The sequence below is a fragment of the Oryctolagus cuniculus genome, chromosome 18 (assembly GCF_051225735.1).
Source record: "Oryctolagus cuniculus isolate XC-2025 breed Fujian yellow rabbit chromosome 18, ASM5122573v1, whole genome shotgun sequence".
Taxonomy (NCBI): Eukaryota; Metazoa; Chordata; class Mammalia; order Lagomorpha; family Leporidae; genus Oryctolagus; species Oryctolagus cuniculus.
The window spans coordinates 26,883,438-26,902,942 of NC_142884.1; the positions used below are offsets into that span (position 1 = coordinate 26,883,438).

Here is a 19,505-nt window from a genome sequence, read left to right on the forward strand (position 1 = left end):
TTTCCTGGTGAGACTGGGCTGTCACCGCTACTGTCCCAGGAGCACCCAAGGAGGCAGCACCTGGAGGCACAGTGGGGCCTCCCCAGTGCCTGGACAGCCTGCACCTGGGCCCCCACTTAGAGCCTCTAGAGCTGGGACAAGCCCATCTCTGCTCTGCATGGGGACCCAGGCGCTCAGGTCCATGATGGCAGCAGCAGCAGGGGATGAGCACGGGGACCCCTCCCCACTAGAGCCCAGAAGCCAGCGATGCTCCGGGTCCCGCTGCCTTCTGTTGGCCCGAGGCTAGGGCTGCAGAGCCCACACTCTTGTGTTCTGCCACGGGGGCCCCCAGCCCTGCCTCTGTGCCCAGCCCTGCTCGCAGGAGTGCACTCGGCCCCCACAACTGGGCTCAGGGCACCTGGGCCTTCCAGGGGTTCTCAGATGGCTGAAGGGGATCCAGTGCCGGTAGCCTTTACATCACTGCACAGGGTCTCCCACAGCCCCACCTCCCTCTAGCCCTGCCCACATGCAGGTGGGAGCCCCGCCCACCCCTGTCCTAGGAGGGTCCTGTGTGCAGACAGCTGTGGTCATCGGGCCAGGAGCCTGTGTGGGGTCAGTTGGGGAGGGGCCCCCTGGGCAGGCAGGGCCACTTCTCATCTTGCTGGAGTGGGGGTCCAGCTGTGCTCCAGGCTCCTGGGGGCACTGAGCCAGGGCACCTGCTCCAGACCTGGGCAGGGTAGCTCAAGGCGGGGCCTCCAATCCACTCCAGAGTGGGGGTCAGCCGAGGAGCCAGAGCCACAAATGTCCTGAGGACAGCTCCACGGCCCGGCCCCAGAGTGGTGGGGGGAGAGCCGGCACCCACAGGAGGATTCTGGGAAGCTGCCCGAGGCCCTGCCAGGCCATGCTGACAGAGCTTCAGAAAGCAGAACTGCTGAGCCCGCGGAGGACAAGGAGGACCAGGAAGAGGTGAGGCCCTGGGCGGGGATGTCAGGGCCTGGCACTCCCACTACTGACTCCCCCAAGGGAGCATGGGACGGGGCCGTGTGCTGGACTCACCTTCGGGAGGCAGGAGGCACTGGAGCTTCCCCAGCTCACGCATGGAGGCCCGCAGCTGCCTGATGACCGCGTCCTCGCTCAGAGACCAGGCCTGCTTCAGGGTCACCTGCAGGAACTCCCGGAGGTGGTCCCGGGGCATCTTCAGCAGGCGCTCTAGACATGGGGGTGGGTGTCAGGCTGGGAGGGGCCCTAGGGATGGCGCAGCCACCATGGCTGCTCCAAGCCCTGTCCCAGCACCAGACATGGGCTGCAGACACCCTTGGACACCCTTGGGTGTCACACCAAGCACTAGAGGGACTGCTCAGGGGCCAATTTCCAGTGCGATGACCCTGGCCACTTCTCCTTGTGGTCTGTGGGGGCCTGGGATTGGGGATGCAACAGGGGGATTCTCAGTGCCCTCCTGAAGGGAACCCAGGCCTCCCCAACCCCCTCATCCCTCCCTCAAGCCCTGCTCACGAGGGACAGGCAGGGGACCCCCAGCTCCTCCGTCCCCAGCACCCGGGCCTCTGTGGGCCCTGAGGACTCACTGTTATGGATCTTGAGGGCCGTGTATGCCATGGCCGGGAGCACGTGCTCGCCCTCCAGGATGTATATATCCCATATTCTCAGAGCCAGGGGGAATGGCACCTGGGGACAGAGGCATTGGAGGACCCGCCCATCAGGGCCTCAGCAGGGCCCACAGGGGTGGGTGTGCAGTGTCACTCCCCTAGGACAGAGGGAGACTCCAGGAGGCTGATCACACAAGAAGGCCAGAGCTCCTCCTGGGAGGGGAGGGGAGGCCATGCCTCATGGCCACATCCCTGCCCACTCAGCGAACCAGACCCAGAGAGGATGACCATGTCCTGTCCTGGACCCTGGGGGTCTGCACACTTTGGAAGCCACACTGGAGATGCCAGACACCCCAGGGACCTGGGGAGGGGTCAGCCCTTGGGCTGTGCTGCCACCAGCCTCTGCCTCGGGGGGTCTATGGATCTCCTGCCTCTCACTGTAGGGCTCTGGCCTTTGCCAGGCTCTCTGGATAGGTCCTGGTGGGACCTGTCCCCTCCTTGCTGGCTCTGAGGCTCAGCCTCAGCTTGGACCACCCTTAGCAGGGCTGGACAGGGCCTGCCTGGTCTGCACAGCAGGCTCCCTCCTGTGTCTGCTGGGGCTGGGGGAGCTCAGAGTCACAGGCCACCAGCACCAGAGAACCAGGCACTGGGGCAGGAGCTTCCCTGGGCAAGGGGTCCCCGGGGCACTTACCCCATCCAGGAAGCACTGGATGTACCAGTGGGTGGTGGAATCCTCCAGGCACACACCCTCCTTCTCCTAAGAAAAGGCAGAGGCAGAGGGGGCTCAGGGCCCAGGGCCCAGGGCCCAGGCCTGACTCCCTCTAATCTGAGCCCTGGGGCAGAGCCCCTGGGTGCAGGAAGCCCAGCAGCAGGGGCATCCCCCCTCCCAGCCATGCAGGTTCCTGAAGGGACACAGGTCCCTCCTTCCACTCTGCTCTGGGGACAGCGTCTCCCTTCAATCTACGCCAACTCTGGGGGACCAAGTGCTGGACAACAAACCAACACCCAAGCTGCCGTGGACCCCCGTAACCAAGGAAAGTTTTGGTGAGGATGTGGCCTCCCCTGGCTCAGGAAGCAGTCCCATGAGCCCAGAGCCCCCAAGAGGAGAAAGGAGATGCTTAACTTACCAGGTGTTTCTCCAGGGAGGGGAGCACGCGATGCACAATGAGCCCCAGGTGTTGCTGGAATCGCTCCAGTTTGGGGGTGTTTGGTTTGTAGAAACCTGAGTAGAATCAGCCACACCCTCATGTGAGAGCCTCCTCCTAGGAAGGCTGGAGAGCCCCAGGCCTGGGTGGGGTGCTTCTGAGCATTGAGGGTCAGGGGAGGCTGGACCAGGGGCAGGTGGGGATGAACGTGGCCAGGGCAGAGGATCTGCTTGGGAGGTGGGTGCAGGTGGGTGACTGTGTGCAGCCCAGGCCTGGCTGCCCCCTGGAGCCCGCTGGGGTGGGTGCAAGTCAGACTGGGTGCCTCCTGACCATTCCAAGACTCAGGAGCGAGGAGGGGTGACCCTACAGGGGATGCTGCCTTCCACAAGTTCCCTGGGTGTGGCTCTGTGCTTGAGAGTTGTGTACAGACATGTGAGGCAGAAGAGTCAGAATCGACCTGAGTCACTGGACAAGGACAGGACCCCTTGTTCTGAAGGTTCTCACACCCAGGATGGCCATGGCCAAGCTGCAGGGCCTTTGGGTGGTGGTAAAAGAAGGGGGCTGGCTCAGTCTGGGAGGCCTCTGCCAGCCCTGGCTTCCTGGGAGCCCCCCCCCACACTGTGACACTGTCCTGCACATTCAGGAGCCAGTGAGGGCCGTGCACGGACTTGCATGCACTGGGCCCCACACGCCATCCACCTACCGTGCATCGCGTGCTTCCTGCTTTCCATGAGCTGCACCAGGGCCCAGAAAGCGTCCTCCTCGGGCATATACATGAGCAACAGCGCCACCACATGGCTCAGACCCTGGCTGTAGCCCACCTCCTGCAAGATCCCAGAATACCTTTAGGAGACCTCCCCTGGCAAGAATGATATCCTAGGATGGCCCACCTCTCAGGCAGATCAGGGTCACCCACTGAAGGGTCCAGGAAGATTTAGGCACAGGGAGCCCCTGTGCCTGAATCCTGCCACTTGGTGTCAGCTGCCCAAGAATTGGAGCCCAGAGAAGTTCTCCAAGTTCCTGGAGGGAATCCTGCAGGGCCTGAGCTTAGGCAGCACAGGGGGAGAGCTCAAGTATGGACACCTGTTACCCCCAAGATGTCAGCATGGGCCAGGTTGCTGTGGGAATCCAGATCCATGCCCATGGAAGCTTCTGGACCCCTGAGCTCTGCAGGTGAGCCGGTGGCCCTTTCTCACATGAGGAAGAAGTAAGCCAGGAAGTGCTACCAGGACCGGAACAGGAGGTGTGCCTCTGGCATGGGTGCAGGCCTGGGCTTCCTGAATGCCAGGCCCCCCTGGGAACCAGGGCACCAGGCAGGGTTGGCCAGTGGCAGGTCAGGGGGGTGGGGATGTCCAGGCCTTGCTGGGTCACCCATGGAGCCCTGCGCCTGCTCCACTCATGGGAAAGTCTGAGTGGGTGGTTGTGGCAGTGGCGCTGTACAGAGTGGGATTCAGGCCCATGGGTCCAACCACAGGGCTGGTGGGTGTAATGGCATCAGTGGGACCCAGAGCAAAGTCGTACACCTGATCTGCCCTGCCTTCGCCCCCCGCCCCACTGCGTGGAATGCTAGTCCTGGGAGGGGCATCCCAACACGGCCAAGCTCCTGGGGTCTGGAGACCAGCCCAGGAGAAGGCTGCCTTTCTCCTCCCAGAACTTGAGGTTGGGTCCAAGAGGCTCAGAGCCTGGCCTCCACCGCTCTTCCTCAGAGCTGTGGATGAGCGAGGCCCCCTCAACCCAGGCTGGGATCTTTGTGACCAGGGGTGCCCTGCAGGGACTGCCGGGATAGCACCTGCGCTATGATCCCAGAATACTCACAGGATTGTAGACGGAATAGGCCATCAGTATGTGGAATAAGGCCTGTTGGCTGGAAGAGAGAGGACAGAGGCCGTGTGTCTTGTGCTGCCGAGGCTCTCAGTGCAGCTCTGCCTAACAGAGCCTGACAGCCACACGCAGGGCCCGTGACACTCTGCTCATGTGCAGTGACGTCGTCAGGGCACCTGCGTGTTGTCCACCATGTGGGTGAGCGCCGCCTGCAGGGACACGCACACCTCCCAGGGCGCAGTCACGTGCACTTTCATTTCCCAGGTGGGTGTTCAGGGCACAGGTGAGCGTCCCACTGTGGGAGTGCAGTCCCGTGTGTCCAAGCTGTGGAGAGTCAGCCTCCCATGCACGTTCAGCCTTGTAGGGAGCAGCACCCGGCGTCCTCAGTGGTTTTAGTTCCCCCCTCCCACAGCTGTGCGCTGGTGCCCCTTTGTGGTGTAGGGAATAAGCGTGTGTTCATGCGCTGAGGAGGTGAATTGTGTGTGCGTTCATGAAGGGTCCCCCCCGAGCCTGTGTTCCCGGGGTACTGGGGGGCTGCCCACTGCTTCCTTGTGACTGAGTTGAAGGGCTCCTTGAATATTCTGGAAACAACACCTTTATTAGATAGATTGCTACTATTGTCTCCCCTGGTGTTTCTTTTCATTTCAGTCTCTCCACAGTGTCTTTGGGAAAGTTTGTGTACTATAGAAAAGGCAAGTTTGTTTTCTGTGCTCAATGAACTGTTTTAGGCTTGCACCCAATCTTCCCTAGGGACCCCATGTGCCCCAGGACCCTTGCTCCTCCCACCCGCGGGTCCTCCCCAGCCCAGAGGCCTCACTTCATTCCGTAACGTTCCCGGAACATGAGGTGGTTTCTGAAAGTCCATGCGATGGCGGAGTCGATGTGATGGAAGTGAGTGGCGCCCAGCCTGGCCAGCTCTTTCATCTCCTGCAGGGCAGGGACGAGGGGGAGGGGCAGCCTCAAGAACTGCACAAGCCCCATTGCCACACAAGGACCTCAAGTCCACGTCAGCTCTTCTGGCTGACAGGGAGTTCCCTGCAAGCGCTCATTCCTTTCTGGGTCCCGCCTTGAGGGAGGGTCATGGGCTCCCTAACTTGCCTCAGTGCCCACGTAACCCTGACGGTCAGCAGCAGACAGGGGCTCTGAAAGGTCCCTGTGCACTCCCCCTGCCTGCCTCAGCTCTCAGCACGACGTGGTCTGCCCCCAGCCAGGCTTCTGAGCCTTCTCACTGACATCTCAGGCCCTGCCCTCCAGGAGTCAGCCACAGCCTGACCACTGCTCCATGCTGCCCCCTGCTGGAGGGGCCCATCTCCATCTCGACATTGCAAGCCGCCCTTGGCTTGGAGCTGAGCCTGGGCAATGACTGTCTCCAGGCCCAGCTCCCAGGGCCAGCCCCAGACTGCAGACTTGGGGGAGGCAGGGTGGGCCACACAGCTGGGCCCTGCTCCCTGATGGCAGCCAGGGGCCATGAGAGCCAGCTGCAGCTGACAGCCCTCTGCCCACACCAGTCCTCACTCCCTCCTTTCCCAGAAGCATTGAGAGCTGTGTGACCATTGGAGCGGCCTCTCCAGGCAAGGGCAATGCCAGGGGCTGCAAGTCCATGTGAAGGCAGGGCCAGCTGTGGGCAGGCCTAGGTGAGGGCCGGCCAGCTGCGGGCAGGCCATGTTAGCACAGAGCCTGTGGGGCTCCCTACCTCACACCATTGTGATCTCATCCTGGGAGACCCCCGCCCATCAGGGACCAGCAAGTCCTCTCTTCTGGCCGTATGCCAAGCTGCCCAGGTGAGCTCAGCAGAGAGCAGGTTAAAGCCTCTGGCACAAAACACACCTGTCCAGTCCCAGCTGGGTCTGAGGAGACGTGGAGGAGGCACTGACTAGGATCTAGGGAGAGGAAGGCAGGATGGGGAGGAGGCTCCCGAGGGCTCAGTGAGGGACGGTCCTCCACGGAGACTCAGGCTCCTGAGCAGGCCCGAGCAGGCCGGGCCCCCTTGGGCTGAGTGCAGAGCCGTACCGCGTATTTGCCCGCGTTCTGGGCCTTCCTCTTGTCCACCTCCAGCATCACGGCCCACACCTTCCCGCGCACCTGGGCAGGGATGCCTTTGTAGATTCTGCGCTGAAACTACAGGAGAGAGGAGGCTCTGGTGAGTGCTGAACGTGGCCACTCGTGGAGGCAGCGCAGGGTGAGACAGCAGAGGGAGAAGCCAGGGGCTCCCTGTGTATTGGCAGAGGGAGTATCTGCCCAGATGGGGGCCTTATGACCCACAGTGACTGGAGGGCCAAGGGCTCAGGGGCACCGGCTCTGCCGTGTACGGAGTGGCCGCTACAGGGCTCCTGGAACCACGCCTGCCCTGCATCCGGGATTGTCTTCAGCAGTGACTTCAGATTTTCTACCAGGACAGTGTCCTGTGTGTATGGGGAGGTGTGCCCATGACCTGTGTCTCTAGGGACTGGACAGTTGCCCCTGGGCATCTGAGAGGCAGGCGGTGCCTGGCACAGGAATGGGCACTGCTCAAACCCCAATTCAGCTCTCAGTGTTCCCGAGGGGCCCTCATCGCCACGGTACCTTGTCACTGCCGCGGTATTTACTATGGTTCTTGATCATCTTTATCCACTTCTGGATCCTTCTTACCTCCTGTTTACGCTGGAAAACGAGACAGGATGGTGTGAGCCCAGCTTGGGGCTCTGAGAGGGGCCCTCGGATGCAGCTCAGGAGCTCTGTGGGCGCTCAAATGGAAGGAGCCAGAAAAGGCACAGACCGTGAGCCCCAGATCTTCTGTCTGGGGGAGCATCGGTGGCCTGGCCTCTGACCCGAGCTGCCCCTTCGTCAAGGAGAGCCCCTGAGCTCCAGCCAGGTCACTCCCAACCATGCCAATGAGTCAGGGCGGCCGACAGCAGACACCCCTGAGCTGCGGCTCACTTCTGGGACAGGTGAGTGTGGTAAGATGTCAGCAGGTGCCGTATAAGTACCGCATCGCAGGACCTTATGGCGCTCCCACTCACCACTGCCGAGCCCCACGTGCCCCCTCTGCCCAGCTCTGCTTCCAGATGACTGGCCCATGGCCAAGGACTTGTCCTTACCTTTGCCCCCGGGGTGCTGTCTTGGGGCAGCTTCTGCTCACTGGAAAGCAAGGGAGGCGGAGAGGTGAGGACAGGACCACAACAGGCACCGCGACCTCCCTAGTGGGCCAGGGAAGGACCAGCTTCATCCTCTCAGCCCAGGGGACTGAGATGGGGAGGGAGGGGCTGGTGACCATGAGCACAGGGAGCCTAGGGCCAGGCAGGGGCCCTTGCTGCCAGTGGGGGGCTCCAGGCCTGTCAGAGGTCCACCTTCGTGGGTGTGTGGCAGCCCCCCACAGCGGTTGGGGGCTGGCTGTCCTGAGCAGGGCCAGGCTGCCCAGGGCTGAGGCAGCTATATCCCCACATCAGCTCTGCCCAGGACGTCACCCTGGAACTGACCGAGTCTGGGTGGCCTGCCTGAGAGATGCTCAGTGCTGTGAGTGTGCACCTGGGGCTCGAGGTACCTGGGACCCCCACACCCCTCAGGGTCCCCCACTGCCCACCCTCCCCCCGTGCCCTGGCCTCCTGAGGTCATGCGCCCCACCTCACCCCCTCCTCTGTCAGCCCAGACCCTGGCCATCTCTCCACCACTCTGCTCCTGCTTATTCTCCAGGTTCTGGCACAACATGGAGGCAGAAGCCCTTATCCCCGTGCTAAGGTGGGCTGCTGAGTCATGCCAGAGATGGCCCGAGATGGCTCCATCCCTCCAGGTCACCGGAGCCCACCCTCCAGCAACGGGGCCTCTCTCCCCGACATCTGTGGGAACAGCCTCCACGTCCGACTCCTGCCCCCAAATGCTGACCAGTGACTGCCTGTGACCACAGCTGGGCTCAAGGTCGGGGCCGGGGACAGGTGTGCCGCCTCATGTTGGGGTTTCTGACCCCAGTCCCGCCCTGGGGTGAGCTGGGGTGTGGAGGACTCACTGCAGGAACCCAAGCCTGTCTGGGACGAGGCAGCCGCCCTCATCGTCCTCTTCTTCGGGCACCAACAGTGCCGCTCCTCGGCGTCCCTGCAGCCGAGAGGGGACCCGGATGAGAAGTCACTGGGGGAGCTGTCCACCTGCCCCCTCCCCCGTGTCCCCAGGGAGGCGGGGTCTGGCTCTCACAGGCACAGTCCTTGAGGCAGGGCCCCACCTCCTCCCCCAGCACCCTGGCCAGTACCTGCTCATATTTATTGATGAGCTCTGCTCGCTCCTGGGCCCTCCGGGACCTCAGGGCGTTCATATCCAATCTGTAAGACACACACGCACATGGGAGCCAGCACTGGGGAGCCCACAGGAATGCTGCTTTGAGGGCTGTCCCCCTGGTCAGAGGTGGGGCAGCCACACAGCCAGGCAGGCGGGCACCTGGTGGCCGGGTCCTTGGATTATGACTTGTGCAGAGCTCATTGACTACGGACGGTTGGGGAAGGACAGCCCCCACCTTGCCTCCCCTGCCCTTGGAAAGGATGCTCCTCCCCCAGGCTGGCAGCCACGTGTCCTCCAGGGGGCCCAAGTCCCAAGTCTACGGGGCTCCCTGGCCTGCTCCCAGCTCCCGCATCTCTGGGGCTCTCAGAGCCGGCCTCCCTGCCCACCTGATACCAGCTGACCCGACACCTAGTCTTGAACCCGTGTCCAGACACAGACTCACACCCAGGCCCATTCAACACTGGTGACCAGCAGAGCGGGAGGAATGAGACGACTGTGTACACACTCTGCACACAGGGGCAGCACTCAGAGCTCCACCACATCGCCCATGGAATCCGGTGTGGGAGACCAGGGCCGCCCCCCTGGCGGGACCTTCCCCACGCCACAGCTCGTTAGAGCAAGTGCCACTCACCTCCATCGCGAATCCATGTGATTCTCTGAAATGCGCCTGCTGCCTATACTACCAACTGGTCAGTTGGGCAGTAGACGCACTACTGGCCTCTGGTCGCCTCCCAGCCCAGAGTGCGCATCTCAGTGACTGTGACATCACAGAAGCCTGCCAGCCAATCCCTAGTGGCTCTGCTGTGGCAGGGCTCAGGGTCCTCAGGCCTGGCTTCATTAAAGGTCACCAGAAGTGGGGCCTGTGTTCTCCCCAGGGCCCAGGTGAGAGGGCAGGGCTCTGGCAGAACTGCCCCGGAACCAGGGGTGCCAGGGCCCTCTGCCACCTGCCGTCACGGTCCCAAGTCTCAGGCAACCGGCACCCCCCGCCCCTCCTTTCTGCCTCTGCAATTGTATTACAGCCCAACTGTGAAGGCCTCTTTCTTAGAACAGAAGGTCACATAGGGAGTCCCACATAGACCTGTCCCCACACTCGGGGCTGCCCTGCCATGACCTGAACTGAGACTCCCGGGGGAGCAGCCTCCTGTCCTACCACAGGCCCCACCCCAGCACTGCCACCCTCTGCTGCCCCTCCTGCTCTGTTCCAGCCCTTCTCCCCTGGAGTTGTAGGAGGTGGACACAGGGGTCCTCTGGGATGGAGGCAGGGGAGCCTCCCGCTGAGCACCTCAAGCCAGCATGGCCCAGCCTGTCCAGAGCGGGAACCAGGGCCCTGTCCTGGACACGGGCCAGGGCTTCAGGCACAGAGCACTGAGAACTCCTGGGCACCAGCACCTGAGCCGCATGCTGGTAACACCGGGCTGCTGCTGACCATAAGGACAGGGACAGCACGCGTCAGGCCGCAGGCAGGAGTAGCCACAAGCCCGCGGCTCCCCGGGGTGCTGATCGCAAGGTTGCTCCCCCTGGGAAAGTGGCTCAGCCCTCCCCCAGCACCTCCTTGGTCCTGGGCCCCACACTGCCCCTAAGCTGCCACCTGGGGGCCACAGTCGGTTCTTTTCCCTTCAAGGGCCCACTGCTCTGCCTCCCTGCCCACTTCCCCTGCCCTGGCATGGAGACCACAGGGTGCAGGGCCCTGGTCACCCACACACCTGCTGGCCTCCTCTGCGGAGTGTGAATGAGTGCACCGCTGTGTCGTGTCCAGAGATGCTGTCCAGCAACACTTGGGTTTTAACTGATTCTTTTATTCCCCCTCCCCACTCAGCGTCTCTGCTTTAAATTGCATTGTAAACTCTTTGGAAGACTCACAAAGTGCTGTAAAATAACACAGCGAGTGCTGAATGGGGACCACTCAGCTTCAGCAGTGTAATGTTCCTAATTGGGTGGAAGACGCCCATTCGTTTTCCTTTCTCTGCCTGAGTTCAAACTCCAGATGCCTAGGCTTAGTGTTCTCCACATTGCATTTTCCTTCACTGGGGGGGAGGTTTGTTCCCCAGAGTCCGTGTGCAGGGAGCATGGGTGCATGGGCCCCAACCCAGCTCCTGCATGGACTGATGCTGGCCTCCTGGGGTGGCTTAGGGTGCACAGGGGTGAGTTCCCATTGTTGTTGCTACAAATGTTTCCTTATCATCAAGGTGTTGTTACATATGTTTAATTCGTGGATCTTGGGGTGTGGTTGCTTCCATCCACTGTTCCCCTCAGCATGGGCCTGCAGTGGCCAGTGGCTGAGGCCTTAAAATAAATAAATCTTTAAACAATAAAAATTAAAGTTCAAAATAAAAGCAAGTTCCTCTACTTCTCTCCCTCTTTCTCTCTACATCTTTGACTCTACCCGCCTCTCCCTGCACCCCCATGGGATGTTGGCCACCATGTTGGATGCAGCATGAAGGCCCTCCAGAGACGTGAGCCAATCAGCTCGTGTGGCTTGGACATCGCCCCAGTCTGTGGGATTCTGTCACAGCAGCAGAGAGCTGACCGAGACACCTGGTGTCGCCTGTGTCCTCACTGCACATAGATTTGCATCTGTCGGACGGAGTCTGGTGGGACACAGCCCCAGGGTCCCACAGGTGGGGTAATGAGGGGGTCTCTGCTCCCCAAGCCCTCCCGTCCCCTGGGCTCCCTTTCACTCCTGCAGAGGCAGGGGTCCCCCATTGCTCCTCTGTGGAGAGAGCTCAGTGAGCACAAAGAGCAGGTCTCCCCTGGGGTAAGTGCTTTAGACAGAGTTTGTGGCACCAAGAGGGGTGTGGGACCTTTAAGAGGTGGGCAGAGTAGGAGGTTGCTAGGTGAGATGGGGTGGGGCCCTGGGAAGGCATGAGTGCTGGGCTCCCAGAATCAGGGCTGGGCCAGCCAAAGGCAGGAAATGCATCTGGGTCTCCCTCCCTCCTGGGTGATGGAACCCCAGTGCTTGGACCACCACCTGCAGGTGCCACCTGAACCCCCGAGTGTGCATTAGCGGGGAGCTGGAATGGCAGCCAAGGAGCTGGGAGTAGAACCAGGCCCTCTGACTGGGGATGTGGGCACCCCAATCCGGGACTTCACCGCTGCCTGGAGCGCCCACCCCGACCTCTTCTCTCTGTGAAGCCAGCCCAGGTACAAGTGTGGGAGAAACAGGAAAAGAATCAGCCCACCCTGCCCCCCTCCAGCAAGCCACCGGTGACAGGAGCGGCCACTGTCTGGGCCTCCCAGCAGCTCCTTGGTCACCAGGATGACACAGATGTTTCTCCCGAGACAGCCCTGTGCCGAGTGCCCTCAGTGAGTTGTGACAGAGCAGGGGGCAGGTGGCAGATCCAGGCCCAGAGGGCACAGACAGGAATGCGGGGGGCCTGAGACAGGCGGCAGCATCATGACCACAGGGCTGAGCCACCGCAGACACCCAGACCCTGGGCCCACTGTGCGGGAGACCCCACGCGGGGTGTGTTTGCGGGGTCACAGCTGCGTCCACAGTTGGGGGTTGGCACTGGGACCAGCTGAGGCAGGAGAGAGGATTTCTGGATCATGGCCAGGGGCGTTCATGCCCCCTGACCTTTAGGTCCTTCTGTCTGGTCAGGGACCCCTTCCCACCCCTTATGTCTCTTGGGCCTGGAGGTGGGAGGTCTCATATCCATCTATAGGTGGGCACCACTGCCACCGTGCACGGCCACAAAATGAGCAGCCGAGCGGGTCTCCCTGCAGAGGGCGGGACAGCAGAGTGGCAGCTGCTGTGCAGTTGGGCACGCGCCCCGGCTCTGAGCCGCAGTGTGCTCACGGTGACGCTGGGACTCTCACTGCCGCTCTGAAGCTGGCTAGCCGGCTACGCCTGGTCAGTGAAGCGTGTGTCCTGCGGATCTCGGCCATGCCGACGGAGACCACACCCCCCCACCCCGCCCCACACTGCACCCCTGCAGGAACAACACGGACAGCCCTGGATCCAGCCGCCACTGGCAGTCACGGCAGCCGGCCCCGCTGCACCGCCCGCCTCCCACACCCACGCCCGGTGTCCGGTCCAGCACTGAGCAGACTCTGTGCAATGCGGGCTTTTATTGCTGCCTCCTCCTTTGAGAGGCCGCCAGTGCGCGGGGCTGCACCTGCTGAGAATGTAGGCCCAGGGTGGCCCTGGGTCTTCTGGCCAGGAGGGCTCCCTTAACAAAGAGGATCTGAGAAGATTTTACTCTGCAAAGAGAAGTCGGGACACCTGGTGAGGCCGGGGCCTAGAGACACCTGCAGGGCACAGGCACAGGGCACTTCCTGGGGAGGAGCTGCAGCCTGGCACTGGATCTGGGCAGCTGAAGTCAGATCCTCTCCTACACCCTGGGTGCCTGAGAAGCTCTCCTAAAAATCCCTCCCTTGATGAGGAATGAGGGGGGAGGTTCTCTGTGGGGGGTGCAGGCGAGGCTGGGACAGGCAGGGGCTACACAGAAGGCCTGGCAAGGTGGCAGTGGCACCGGGGGCCTCCAGGAATGCACAGACCCCAGTCCGCTGGCCCCTTCTGTCTCTGGCACACTTGCAGCCTAGCAGTGCCCATCCCTGCCTGTGCTCCACCTGCAGTCAGGGTTTGGTCTGCTTTTTCCCCAGCTGTCGCCAGGCCCGGGAGGACAGGAAGGGCTGTTGGAGGTCTAATTCCAGGCTCCGGAGCCCCAGATGGCCGTTTGGGGTCCAGGGAGAAGGAAACATGAGGTCTGGGGGTGGAGGAGGGCACCTGAGGGGTCAGGGTGAGTTAGTGAGATTTGAAGGCAGACAGCACCCAGTGGTCACCGCTTGGAGAAGATTCGACTCGGGCGCTGGAGAGGCTGTGGCCAGGGAGGCCAGAGCTGAGATTTTACACAGAGGCAGGGCTGCCGTGGGGACAGCGGCCCTGGAGGGTCTTGGGCCTGCCTGGGGGAGCTGAACAGCCATGGAGCCCAGGGCTCCGGGTCCACACAGTCTCCCTCCCTGTCCTTTCCCGCACCGTGGGGGGGGGGGGGCGGCCCCCAACTCTGCATCCTCATCTGGAGGTTCTTCCCACAGAGTCCCAGGCTGGGCTGTGGTGGGCACGAGCAGTGCCCCTCCCCAGAGCCCCGGAAGGAGCCGGTGTTGGGCCAGGCCCAGCTGGACTCACCACAGCACTGATCGCGTGCCCCTTCTCCTCTGCTGTCAGTTTCCCATCTCCCACTGCTTCAGCGCAAGGGCGTTTTGCAGCACTAGCGGGTCACTTTGGTAATTTTGCACATAGGAAATATACTCATCGGAGGGTCCTGACAGAAATTCATAAACAGCTGTCTGCACAGCCGGCAGATGTCACAATCTGAAGAGAAATGGAAGGCATGGGTCACGGCAGGTGCGTCCCTTCACCCACCCTGGGAGCCAGCACTGCCCTGGAAAGCTGGCCCCTGCCCCCAGAGCACCCCCAGCCCAGGCGTCCGTGGCTGGCACCCACTGGCAAGAGAGAACAGGAGCCAGGCAGCGCCGAGCAGCACCAGGCAAGCAGCAGGCTTCATGGTGCAGGGACAGCCGCTGCCATCGCGGGGCCCTTTATACCTGCTCTGTGTCCCCAGTGGGGCAGGAGGGGCCTGTCCTCCCGGGGGTGGGGGGCTCCACGCCCAACCCAGGCCACAGCTTGCATGACCTGCAGTTGCAGAGGGCGCACGTGTGTGTGTGTTGATAGTGGCCAAGTCCAGCCCTGGATTAACACAGGGCTTAGCTCCTTCTCCCTCTCTCTTCCCAGGGACCTGACCATGGGCCCATGCCTGGGTGCAGGGAAGGCGCAGAACCAGTGGAAACCCTGCCTGGGCAAGGGGAGAAAGCACCACACAGGGCCTCTGGAGCCCTGGGCCAGCTCAGCCTCTCGCACCTTGGCTGGGACCCTGACGACTGGCTGCTGTGACTATGGGAACTGCAGGAGACCCAGTGCCAGTGTGGCGGGCAGGCCGGAGTACAGCTCCTCTGCTTCTCTCTTGCACTCATGGCCCTGAAGGCTAGGGGACACGGGGTAGACCAGTTGTCTCTAAACACCTACTTGGCATTTGACCACATTCTGTTCTTTGGGTGTCGAGGACCCTGACTGGGCTGGGAGAGATGCCCAGGTCCTTGTCTTCCCGTGGGGAGAACAGAACCAGGACACTCAGAGAAGTGCAGCCTTGTCAAAAGGCAGGGGTCGTGCACGACTTCTCCATCTCTTCCCGCACCTGTGCTCCCCGAAAGACGCCCCAGGGGAGCCCAGCTCCCTTCTGTCCCTGGCTTCCCCGCACACACCCTCTCCCACCCTGCTGCCTCTGCCAGCTCCTGCCCCAGTCTCCCTCCCTCCATGGCCTCCTTCCATTTTTTTTTTTTTTTTAATTTATTTGAAAGCCACAGTTGCAGAGAAGCATTGACAGAGTCAGAGAACAAGAGGTCTTCCGCCCGCTGGTTCACTCCCCAGATGGCCACAACAGCCGGAGCTGCGTCGATCCGAAGCCAGGAGCTTCTTCAGGGTCTCGCATGTGGGTGCAGGGGCCCAAGGACCTGGGCCATCTTCTACTGCTCTCCCAGACCATAGCAGAGAGCTAGATCAGAAGAGGAATGCCTGGGACTGGAACCACCACCCATATGGTGAGGGAAGTCTTGCAGCTGCAAGTTCACCTCCCCACACAGGGGAGCACAGCTGGGGCTGGCCGGAAGCTGGCCAGGAAGCAGCAGTGGGACAGGACTCTAGGCGTTCTGACCTGTGATGCCCACATCCTAAGCAGCAGTGGAACCCGCTGTGCCCCAGCACCTGCCCTGCACGTGAGTTCTTGCTGTGGCAGGACTGGGCTGGTAGAGGGAAGCTTGTGCTAAGGCGAGTTCCACTTCCTTGGCTTGCTCTGCTCTCGTCCACCTGCACACGCTTGCCTTCTGCTGTCCACTGTGGCCAGGAGCAGCAAGAGGGCCTGGTGGGGAGCGCTGATGTGCTTGGGGCTCCCCAGGGTGCAGCCCAGCAGGAGCTGGGAGGCCAGTAGGAGTGACAGCCAGGCTCAGCCCCAGTGCACACTCGCCCCTGCGCGCTTGGGCTCACCCTCCCGTCTTCAGTTCTCCATGGTTTCCCTCCCTTGTGGAGGGACGGGAGCTCCAGGAACATGAGGGCTGTCAGAGGAGCTGAGGGCGTGGCCTGCTTCTCCGAAGTCTCTAAACAAGGACACGTTCACATGGGTAGGAGAGGACTTCAGTAAGCTCATGGATATTAGCATTTAAAGTGCACGGGCCAGGGTGGTGCTAACTTGCAATGATGGCATCCCATAGTGGAGAGCTGGTTCGAGTCCCAGCTGCTCAGCTTCGGCTCCAGCTCTCTGCCAACAGGCCTGGGAAAGCAGTGGAAGACGGCCCCAATATGTGGGCCGCTGCTCCCGCATGGGAGTCACAGTTGGAATTCTGGTTCCTGACCTTCGCTTGGCATAGAACTGGACCTCAAGGACTTCTGGGGAATCAACCAGTAGATGAAGGATTTGTCTCTCTTTCACTGCCACTCTACATTTTGAATACATAATTCATTTTTTACATAATACATTTTTAAAATATTTATTTATTTATTTGAAAGTCAGAGTTACACAGAGAGAGGAGAGGCAAAGACAGAGAGAGAGGTCTTCCATCTGCTCGTTCACTCCCCAGATGGCCACAACCACCAGAGCTGTGCCGATCCAAAGCCAGGAGCCAGGAGTTTCTTCTGTGCCTGCAGGGTCCTGAGCGGGTCTCTGCCTGAGGATGGGGGCTGTGGAACCACCCATCTCCCCAGGAACACGGGGAAGCTTGCTGCCGCTGGGCACCGGGGTCACAAACTGGAGCAAACTCCTTTCCATGGGACAATTTAATACAGGCTCAGCACCACCTGAGGGTGGCGGTGGGGGAGGGGGGCGGGGAGGAGAGTACAGTGGTTCCTGGCACGGCTGTTGTCTTCCAGTGTCAGGGTGTCCTGGCCCCAGGAAGAGCCTGGGCGGTGGGGGCTCAACCAAGTGCATAGGATGCCGTGAAGACACACGGAAGGCTGCTGCCCAGCCTGGGCAGGACAGATGGTGGACTTGGCCTCTCTTCTAGGAGGCACCCATCATCCAGGTGCCCTGTGGAATAGGAGGTAAGGAGGCCTCTGGCCAGGGAGGGCACGCGGGCCTGGTCTCCCAGCCCAGGGCTGGCTCTGGCCGGCTCCAGCCCGTGACTGTCCCCAGAGTGCGTGGGGCTGCCATGCCAGTAGGGGGAAGTCTTCAGCCGTGGCCCCCAGGCGGGGACAGCCTGCATGGGCCCTGGTTCTGGGGGCTCCGAGGCCCGTGGAGGAGCCCACATCCACAGGCCCTCCCGGCTGCCAGCGTCGGAGAAGTTGTCCTCCCTGTGCTCTGGCCTGCTCAGGTTAGGGAGACTGGCGCACTGGCACAGGCCTCCCCACCTCCTCGAGGACTCTGGAGACTCTGTGGGGCTGGCCGCAGCTGGAGACTCTGCGGTCCCCACAGGGGAGCCCAGGCCGAGGGGCTCTGGGCTGCCTTCCCAGCTCTCCTCCTCCTCCATGCCTTCCCTCTCGGCGATGCAGAGGCCAAAGCTTTCTGGAGGACGGATCATCACTGCACGAGTAGCGGGACCCCTGGTCTGCTCCCACACTGCCACTGTGTCCTGAATGGTGATTCTGGCCTTCGGAGCAGTGGGGGCAGGAACGTGCATCTGGGAGACGCGTGCCTGCCCCAGGGTCCTGCTGCACCGTTTTATAGCCTTGGCTGCAAGAAGAGACACGGTTTGTTTACCACAGCCCCGGTCTGGCCTGCTCGGTGCTTGCCCCGACAAAACCCTGGGGTCCCCATCACCACGTGTGACGCTGAGGACTCTTCCAGGCTGCTGGCCCCAGACGGGAGGGTGTGTGCAGCCCGGGCCAGGGGAGCCCTGGGACACCGCCGGCTCCTCCTGCACAGTCCCACAGGGTGGATGGCCCTGAACTCCCCACCTCACTCTCATCTCTGGGGACTGAGGCACCAACTCAGGACCCCGTCACCTACCCCACCTGAACTCCTGCGCCCTAACAGTGCATTCGCTGAGTTACCCACATCTGAGTCCCTCCTACATGGCTGGAAAGGAACTGAGCCTAAGATGATGGGGGTGAGAGCTGGGGTTGTGGGGCAGACATGGAGATCGGTTTAGGCCCTTGGGGACAGGGAATGCAGTTTCTAAAGAGGTGGCAGGGGTGCCCTGTGTCCTCTGCCCCTGGGCCACTGTCTCTTTCCTGGTGAGACTGGGCTGTCACTGCTACTGTCCTACAAGCACCCAGGGGAGGCAGCACCTGGAGGCACAGTGGGGCCTCCCCAGTGCCTGGACAGCCTGCACCTGGGCCCCCACTTAGAGCCTCAGAGCTGGGACAAACCCATCTCTGCTCTGCATGGGGACCCAGGCGCTCAGGTCCTTGATGGCAGCAGCAGCAGGGGAGGAGCACGGGGACCCCTCCCCACTAGAGCCCAGAAGCCAGCGATGCTCCGGGTCCCGCTGCCTTCTGTTGGCCCGAGGCTAGGGCTGCAGAGCCCACACTCAGTTGCACTTGTGTTCTGCCGCGGGGGCCCCCAGCGCCTGCCTCTGTGCCCAGCCCTGCTCACAGGAGTGCACTCGGCCCCCACAACTGGGCTCAGGTTACCTGGGCCTTCCAGGGGTTCTCAGATGGCTGAAGGGGATTCTCTGCCGGCCTGTTTCCCCCTCACTGCACAGGGTCTCCCACAGCCCCACCTCCCTCTAGCCCTGCCCACATGCAGGTGGAAACCCACCCACCTGTCCTAGGAGGGTCCTGTGTGCAGACAGTTGTGGTCATCGGGCCAGTATGTCTTGGGTGTCAAGCCTAGCACTGGAGCGACTGCTCAGGGGCCAATTGACAGTGGGATGACCCTGGCCACTTCTCCTTGTGGTCTGTGGGGGCCTGGGATTGGGGATGCAACAGGGGGATTCTCAGTGCCCTCCTGAAGGGAACCCAGGCCTCCCCAACCCCCTCATCCCTCCCTCAAGCCCTACTCACGAGGGACAGGCAGGGGGACCCCCAGCTCCTCCGTCCCCAGCACCCGGGCCTCTGTGGGCCCTGAGGACTCACTGTGATGGATCTTGACGGCCGTGTATGCCATGGCTGGGAGCATGTGCTCGCCCTCCAGGATGTAGATGTCCCGCATCCTCAGAGCCAGGGGGAACGGCACCTGGGGACAGAGGCATTGGAGGACCCGCCGTCAGGGCCTCAGCAGGGCCCACAGGGGTGGGTGTGCAGTGTCACTACAGGGGACAGGGGGAGACTGCAGGAGCAGTGACCCAGGATATTGAGGATCTCTGTCTCTCTGCCTTTCAAAGAAATAGCAAGATCAATAGGGGCCTGTGCTGTGTACAGTAGGCTAAGCCTCCACCTGCCACACCACATCCTGTATGTGGCCAGTTTGCGTCCCAGCTGCTCCTCTTCCAAGCCAGCTCTCTGCTTATGGCCTTGGGAAGCAGTAGGAGATAGCCCAGGTGCTTGGGCCCCTGCACCCCTGTGAGAGAGCTGGAAGAAGCTCCTGGCTTCTGACTTCTGATCAGCTCAGCTCCTGCCACTGCAGCCATTTAGGGAGTGAACCAGCAGAGGAAGACCTTTCTCTATGTCTTTCTCTGTCTATAACTCTACCTCTCAAATAAATAAAATATTTTTATTGAAGGACGGGGTGGAGCCAAGATGGCGGAACAGTGAGGGCGCACACCGATAGTGCGGGAAAATTTAGTTTAA

At 61.7% G+C, this 19,505-nt stretch overlaps 2 protein-coding genes across 2 annotated transcripts; both read right to left on the bottom strand.

Moving 5' to 3' along the window:
- Positions 1–4,393: 4,393 nt before the first annotated feature.
- Positions 4,394–7,424, bottom strand: TBC1D28 (TBC1 domain family member 28). Its single transcript, XM_070063268.2, has 4 exons — positions 7,112–7,424; positions 6,560–6,667; positions 5,367–5,476; positions 4,394–4,592 (listed from the first exon to the last, which is right to left on the bottom strand). Exons 1-4 carry the CDS (start codon positions 7,148–7,150, stop codon positions 4,523–4,525), a joined length of 327 nt encoding a protein of 108 aa, XP_069919369.2. The 5' UTR covers positions 7,151–7,424; the 3' UTR covers positions 4,394–4,522.
- Positions 7,425–16,311: 8,887 nt separating this feature from the next.
- LOC149120893 (uncharacterized) lies at positions 16,312–18,972 on the bottom strand. Its single transcript, XM_089319119.1, has 2 exons — positions 18,852–18,972; positions 16,312–17,505 (listed from the first exon to the last, which is right to left on the bottom strand). Exons 1-2 carry the CDS (start codon positions 18,925–18,927, stop codon positions 16,751–16,753), a joined length of 831 nt encoding a protein of 276 aa, XP_089175245.1. The 5' UTR covers positions 18,928–18,972; the 3' UTR covers positions 16,312–16,750.
- Between the last annotated feature and the right edge of the window lie 533 nt (positions 18,973–19,505).